The sequence below is a fragment of the Solanum tuberosum genome, unplaced genomic scaffold, assembly GCF_000226075.1.
Source record: "Solanum tuberosum cultivar DM 1-3 516 R44 unplaced genomic scaffold, SolTub_3.0 scf00093, whole genome shotgun sequence".
NCBI classification, from domain to species: Eukaryota; Viridiplantae; Streptophyta; class Magnoliopsida; order Solanales; family Solanaceae; genus Solanum; species Solanum tuberosum.
Genome location: NW_006239018.1, coordinates 1,109,409 through 1,117,933, shown reverse-complemented (window position 1 = coordinate 1,117,933; position 8,525 = coordinate 1,109,409). Strand labels below are relative to the sequence as shown.

The 8,525-nt window shown below is 31.4% G+C and overlaps 1 protein-coding gene across 1 annotated transcript; it reads right to left on the bottom strand.

The window, feature by feature from the left end:
- Positions 1 to 7,279: 7,279 nt before the first annotated feature.
- Positions 7,280 to 8,377, bottom strand: LOC102578874 (F-box protein At4g00893-like). The gene has a single exon (XM_006347585.1). The coding sequence runs from the start codon at positions 8,375 to 8,377 to the stop codon at positions 7,280 to 7,282; it is 1,098 nt and encodes a 365-aa protein (XP_006347647.1).
- Between the last annotated feature and the right edge of the window lie 148 nt (positions 8,378 to 8,525).

The following is an 8,525-nucleotide window of genomic DNA, read 5'->3' as shown; positions in this document are numbered from 1 at the left end:
CGGAATGGTCCAATAAAGATTATAGTTCATAGATGTTGATAATTATAATAAAACTTAAATCAAAATCAAATTAATACTAATGCAAAAAGAAAATCAATTCAACACTAAGAATGACAATAATATTGAATATTTGTTCTTTGGTTTTACATTGGTTTAGACAATTCAAATACATAATCTAATTTCAATTTTCTTTAATATTTAGTTATGTAACTAATACTTATTAAACTTATTTTAGCATGATTTAGTACTTTTAAATTATGATCATTTTCATTATGACTTGTTAATTTACATTTTGCAATATTTGTTTTACGCGATTTCATTATTATTATTTTTGTTGGATATTTTAGTGTCATTACTCATATCATATTTTGTGTTATTTTCTTAAGAAACACCTTAGATAGTTGTATTTTGGTAGGACTAAAGAAATATTTGAAGTACAAGTAAAGTATATGTTTGTATGAATACTTTACCGGAAAAACTCGAAAATCCGAAAAAATCCAAAAAGACCCGAGGTTGAAAAACCCGAGTTTTATTGGTTTGGTTTGGTTTATAGATTTAAAAATCCGACACAAATAATTTGATTTGATAATTGAAAAACACGAACCAACCCGAACATGTACAACCCTAGTTGCAATTTTGTAGTTCAAATCCTTATATTGATGAAATTCAAATCCAACTAAATAAAGGTTGAGGGATGGGTGTATGAATCATGGAAATTAAGTTCCAGTGAAATGTTTCTAATATATAGAAACTAAAACAAAGCAAATAGTTCGTCGTACCAATTAATACCAAAAAAAGCAAAAAGAGAATAATGTCTACTTGAATCATGAGGGTTGAATCCAAAAGCTAAGTATTGGTTGAACCAAGTTGAAATAATTAGGGCTTGAGTAATCAAAAGAGTAATATTTGTGTTTGGCCAAAACAATAGAAAACTCCTTTGTTGTTATCCTGAAACATTGGAAAATATATCTTGTTTCCTAATCCCTGTGCGACACATGAATTCAAAAACGAAACTCCAAAGCTGACAAACAGAGTTTTATTTTCTAAAACTTGTTACTCTTTCTTTCTTCAATTCCTCTCCGTTTCATTTTATACCTCCAAAATATCTACTTTCCCTTCCTCATGAGTTATAAACACAACTAATATTCCTCCATTATCAATGTCTTCTGCTGTGAAAACCTGTTGAATTGAAATTTGTTTTCGATGTGACATTTTCTTCCCGTGAAATTCCCAAGTAGGAGTCTCTGTACTTGAGTTTCCGTTAATCCTTAATATTCCCAAAGTTCCTTTATGTCCCAACATATAAACAATGTTATTATTTTTAGAATATACCGGATTATTAGGCATAAAGTTTATTCCATCAACTTCATCATAAAAGTCATGAAGAGTCCATCTACTCTCTCCAACTTTGATCAGGTATACCATTGGAGGAGTACCACAAAAGAAAAAACCAACCACAAAACAATCTGATGACGATGAGTCTGGGGAACACGAAAACGTCCATGAGGGGAATAAATTTTCATCCGTCTCTAGTAAATCGGGTAGTTTAATTATAACTTTAGTAATTGGATTGAAAAAGAACATGCCAAATTTGCCTTTGCTCATGAGCAACCAATCCTATACTGCACATCGAATTCGTGAACCCCTTAACTCAGGTATATCCATCTTCTGAATCATTTGTGCATTGTATAGTGGATGAAAGAATTCTACATCGCCACTTTCCTCATGTAACCTTATCAAACTAGGCGAATTAATACAAGAAAACGGAGAATTATAACTATATTCATGTAGATCAGGCAGTGACAAACGCCAATTCTTACAAACAACACGAAAAACAACATACTCACCAGCAACAAGACGTGATGAGATTAATCTGAGTATGTCTGTTGGAGTATTAGACCAACATTGTCTATCAACATCCTCCATTCCACTTTATATTTTTGTTGTAGAAGGTAAAAAAACATCTATGCTTAAATAGGATTTTTCTTTGTTGTATTTGGACTTGATTACTTATTCTATTTGAACTAGGCAAAGGAATAATTAGAATTCGATGGAATCCTCTCCTTAATTAAAAGGAATATTGATTACCATATTATTTACACATGGCTATAATTATTTTTTATGTCATTGATTACCATATTATTTACACATGGTTATAATTATTTTTTATGTCGAACCTTTCAGCTAGTTATTTGCTTATTTCTTCAAATTAAATTTTAAAATTCCTTAGTGAAAATTCTAGTTCTACAACTATTTGGACTTAATTACGTATTCCATGTAAACTAGGAAAAGGAATTAGAATTCCATGGAATTCTTTCCTTAATTAAAAGTGCCGCCCCTTTATTTCCTTAATCCTTATTGTATTTGGACTGGTCACTGAATTTTATTTAAGCTGCTTTATTTGTTTAGCACGTATTATTTGTACAAGTCTTCACGGTAGCAGATCAAAGAGGTATGATTTTTTTCCTATGGTTACTGAGTTCTGAATAAATTATTTATACGTGAATTTCTGATGCCGTACCGGTACCTTTCCCAATCTATTTATCTAATTATTTACTACTATGTAATGTATGCCTTTGCCTTTGCCTTTTTTTAATCTTCTGATGCCTTACCGGTACTATGTTGAATATTTTGCTCTAATTTCTACATGTTTGTTAGTTTTCTTAATTTTAGGTAATTATTATAAGTTTCAAGATTTGCAATTAATTTTTTTGTGTGTGTGGATCCTAAACGTGTTTGTCTATGAAATTTGTCGCTAAAGGTTCTTAAATAATTGGTTTTCTTAAAATCCATAGCTAAATGGGTTAACATGAGATTTTGTTATTTAGCTACGAAATATTCGCAATTTTCTTGTTTTCTAGTAGTGAATTTTGTCCAAATTCCAATATAAAAGGTTGTAGGTTTGGATTAATTCACTAAGATGAAAAGAAACCGCGGATTTACTACTTTCTTTGGAAGTTCCATAGATTAATCTTTTAATTGTTAATTAATTTGGCTTAAAACACTCTCCTATTCGTCTATACTACTTAATTCTTTGTAGTTATTAACAAAATATTATTATCCTCTTCTTTTGTTTTTGCAGAGAAGAGAAAGAAACAAATTCATTCTTTGCTTGAATATAATGAGTTTGGAAGAATACTATAGTCGAGTTCCTTTTTCCCCACAACCACACCCTTGGCTTGCTAATTTTTTTCATGAAGATGACAACAAGCAAAAGCAAACATTTTTCAGCCTATCGGAGAATCGGACTATACTTGAACTTCGAAACAAAAAAATATGTGCGAGTGTTCATGACTCGTTGATGTTGTTTGACTACGATTCTGGAGATTGTTATATTTGGAATCCTATTTCAAACGACAAAATTCATATGCCACCACTCTCAAATATTATTAGGTCCGACAAGTTACAATGCCTCTTGTCTTTACCACCTCATGATGGTGATCAATGTAGTATTCTCTTCTTTGACCCGCCTTCTTCACTTTACTTCTACAAGCCAAGTTATGATAAAAAAATTCATAAACACGATATAGAAATCATTATCGAGGGTCAACAAAGTCATTTGACAACCTGCACAATTTTCAAGGGAAAATTCTACGGATTGACATGTCCAGGATCAATTCTGGTACATTTAGATCTAGATCATGACTTGGGAATAGTAACAGTTACACCATTGGTTAACCAGCGCGCGTATGGTGGTGGAGAATTATTAGAAATGCCAAGGTGGGGTGAATACTTCATCCAATCCTCATGTGACGATAATGATATGTTGTTATGCGTTCACAAGTTGTATTGTGGATGGCTCCTGAGCCAAGTATACGGTTTTCTAGTGTATCGATTTGATTTTGAAGAAAAAGCATGGGTAAAGATGGAAAACATTGGCGAAACTGCAATTTTCCTATGTGGTTCCACAGGGACACGTTGCTCGACAAGAGGCAACAATCTTATTAAGAAAGGATCCATCTATTTTACTGAGGGTCGTTGTGTTTATCTCTTTGATTTAGAAACGCGAAAAATATCAATAGTATCTCTCCCATACCCACATGTAAGCAAGGAAAATACGGACTTTAGCTGGTTAACACTTCCACACAAATGCAATTGATCAATTTCTAGTATGGTTTTAAGGTTCTTATCTTTGATTGTTGAACCTTCTTTTTTTCTTTTTACTCTTACAAATTTGGCTATAACAGACTATAATTTCAATATTGAGCATAAATTTTATAATGAAGCATAACCAATCAGAACAAATTGAAGATGATTTATGCTTTATCTCTAAAAGTGAAAAAAAAAAAAAATCTCAATAATTATCTTTAGAGTAATATATATGAAAAGTTGTAGTTTTATGATACTTAGTAGGCGTTTGGACATGATAGAAATTAGCTTTTGGATATGCCGAGAAGAAATACATATTCAATGTATTTTTTCGTTAAACGTATACCTAAAGGCTTAGGCCCAAACGTTGACTCAAAAATCCTAAATTAGGTTTCAGTTAAATAAGAAGCAATGAGATTGATAACATTTCCTACTTTTGAGATTGATATATTTCGCCATAAATTTTGAAAGTGTGTAAATGATTAGTTTATAAGTTAGAGTAAATTTGCCAGCTAAGGTCAAATTTAAATGTTCGTTTATTTATGCATTATGCACTTAATTGGTTAGCAAAATTTTCTTATTTTTTTTGCTCCTGAACCTAACAGTGCTCAAACTTGGCAATTAAAAATTGTGTCTTCTCCTACCAAGGATATAAGCTATTTGGATAGGAGCCTCCTAAAGGATAATTCAAGTAGATTACGTGATATTAGATATACTCTTCGGTTAAAATGAACATGAATTACATTAAAGGGTCGTTTGATAGAGTGCTTAAGATATTTTTGTGTATTCCTAGCATTTTGTTTAGTACATTTTTTTAATCTATGTATAACTCTCTATTTGATATTATGTTACGTATAACTAATACCTAACTAACTATGGTATTAGTAATGCGAGGATTTATTGCATGCATCAGTATGTTGTCTCTCAAATGCCTTTCCACCACATTGTGGAGTGTATTTTTGTAAATATTATTTTAAAAAGAAATTATACAACACATGTTATTTTTAATACACCAAATCAATCAATGCAAAAGAAATAATCACCGCATAACAAATATAAACATTACTAATACACTCTATTTTTATTTTTATAATGAGTGATGGTGAGATTCGATCTCTATATGATGAGAAACTTACAAAAAATTCCACTATTTTAGGAGCTAATTACTTAGACACGCTAGTTTGTAGTATTACAAATCTTACTTGATTTTGGTGCGTCCAAATATGTCCAGATACATGTATCTTGGGATACATATGGTCAAAATTAGGTGTAATTTGTTCTAGATACACTATATCCGAGTAGATTCGTATATCATATACATGCAAATCACACCAGATACATTACATGCTTCTAGTGTGTATCTAGTATGTTTCACATGTATTCGAGATATATGGACAAATCTCGTTCATCCCCCTTCTGTTTTTGCTTATCTCTCTCCCTATTTCATTGTATCTAGTAGAAAAAATATGTATCTATAGGTGTATCAGACTTGAATTCTGGTATAGAATTATTAATTAATACTCACTCGATCCCATTTTATGTGACACCCTTTCCTTTTTAGTCCGTCCCAAAAAGAATGTCACCTTACTATAGTTAGATTAAACAATTTAACCTTAATATTCTTCTTTTATCCTTAATGAAATGAATTTTCACTACACAAATATCCAAGAATTCTTTTAAACCACAATTTTCAAAAGTCTTCATTTACCATACCAAGTCAAAGGGTGCCACATAAAATGGGATGGAGAGAGTAATATAATATGTAATCATTTCAAACTATACGGTGAATTAGTAAATATAAGGCATAATACATAAATATGTTATTTAACTTTGCTTCAGTTGACATATATGTCCTCCAACTTTGTGTATGCACAACCACAAGTAGACACTTAACCTTAAAACACACGACCTTAAAGAATTTTCGCAACGCCTTATCCACTAGACTAAAACTTTAACTTGTGTTAAGAGGTGCCAATACTTATATATATATGTATTTATTAAACTAAAAGTTGACCTCTATATACAATGTAATTTTCCGACGAAGGGGTGTCGCTTGACACCCTTTAAGTAAGGGTGAGTCCACCCCCGAGTAGATGCACACGTTCTACACGTATGACGCCACACAAGACACAAAATTTTCGTGTAGGATGCCACATAAGATGAATGTGTCTATTTGTTTAATTTTATACAAGTTTAACTATTTACTTGTGTACACCCAAAGTTAGAGGGGATAGATGTCAGCTGAAGCAAGTTAAATGACACGTTTATATATTATGTCTAAATATGATAGAAATATCTTTCTCCATATATGAACATCTCAATTAAAAACTTAAACAACTAAAAATAACATACATTTTTTTTATTATTATTATTATTTTTAAAAACATATACTTTTATTATTAATTGTATTCTCAACAAAATTACCTTCCTTACCTCATGGTCCTCATTGATAGGTATTCTATCCGCTTACACGCGAGATCAGATGGATATGATACTACTGCCCTTCCATATATCGTCGTGGCATGAACAAATTTCTTCGCTTTGATTCTGTAGAGGGACTAATTACTTACCCGAGTTGAAGGGAGTCGTACCAATCTATCGTTTTTTAAATTAATGAAAAATGTGTATGGGTGCTGTGGAGGAAATTTAAAACTCGTTTGGTCTTAAGTTTTTTATATTCACTTTGAAAATCACATTTGTCCATGAAGTATAAATTTGGAAAATATCCAAAACTCTTATTTCATTAATTTTTCTTTTTCAAATTTTATCCTATTTTTAAAATAAAAATGATCCCATTTAAATCATAGTTCATGTTTTTCTTTTTAGAAAAAGTATATTCAAACAAATAAATATTATTTACAAACATCATAACCAAACACAAGTCCATCTTCAACTCCATCTTCAAAAATTTAATATCAAAAATTTTATAAGCGTATTAAATTTTTTATATACATATTTTGTATGTTGCAACTTTGTAGTTCAAATCCTTATATTGATTTATTAGTCGAGATACATGATGAAATTCTAATCCAACTAAACAAAGGTTGAGGGATGGGTGTATGAATCATGGAAATTAAGTTCCAGTGAAATGTTTCTAATAAATAGAAACTAAAACAAAGCAAATAGTTCGTCGTACCAATTAATACCAAAATACGAAAAAAAAGCAAAAAGAGAATAATGTCTACTTGAATCACGAGGGTTGAATCCAAAAGCTAAGTATTGGTTGAACCACGTTGAAATAATTAGGGCTTGAGTAATCAAAAGAGTAATATTTGTGTTTGGCCAAACAATAGAAAACTCCTTTGTTGTTATCCTGAAACATTGGAAAATATATCTTGTTTCCTAATCCCTGTGCGACACATGATCTCAAAAACGAAACTCCAAAGCTGACAAACAGAGTTTTATTTTCTAAACTTGTTACTCTTTCTTTCTTCAATTCCTCTCCGTTCATTTTGTACCTCCAAATATCTACTTCTCCTTCTTCATGAGTTACAAACACAACTAATATTCCTCCATTATCAGTGTCTTCTGCTGTGAAAACCTGTTGAATTGAAATTTGTTTTCGATGTGACAATTTCTTCCCGTGAAATTCCCAAGTAGGAGTCTCTGTACTTGAGTTTCCGTTAATCGTTAATATTCCCAAAGTTCCTTTATGTCCCAACATATAAACAATGTTATTATTTTTAGAATATACCGGATTATTAGGCATAAAGTTTATTCCATCAACTTCATCATAAAAGTCATGAAGAGTCCATCTACTCTCTCCAACTTTGATCAGGTATACCATTGGAGGAGTACCACAAAAGAAAAAACCAACCACAAAACAATCTGATGACGATGAGTCTGGGGAACACGAAAACGTCCATGAGGGGAATAAATTTTCATCCGTCTCTAGTAAATCGGGTAGTTTAATTATAACTTTAGTAATTGGATTGAAAAAGAACATGCCAAATTTGCCTTTGCTCATGAGCAACCAATCCTTTACTGCACATCGAATTCGTGAACCCCTTAACTCAGGTATATCCATCTTCTGAATCATTTGTGCATTGTATAGTGGATGAAAGAATTCTACATTGCCACTTTCCTCATGTAACCTTATCAAACAAGGCGAATTAATACAAGAAAACGGAGAATTATAACTATATTCATGTAGATCAGGCAGTGACAAACGCCAATTCTTACAAACAACACGAAAAACAACATACTCACCAGCAACAAGACGTGATGAGATTAATCTGAGTATGTCTGTTGGAGTATTAGACCAACATTGTCTATCAACATCCTCCATTCCACTTTAGTGTTTTGAATATATTTTTCGTGTTTTGAGATTATAAAAAAAACATCTATACGGATGTTGCTTAAATAGGAATTTTCTTTGTTGTATTTGGGATTTACTTATTCTATTTGAATTAGGCAAAGGAATAATTAGAATTCGA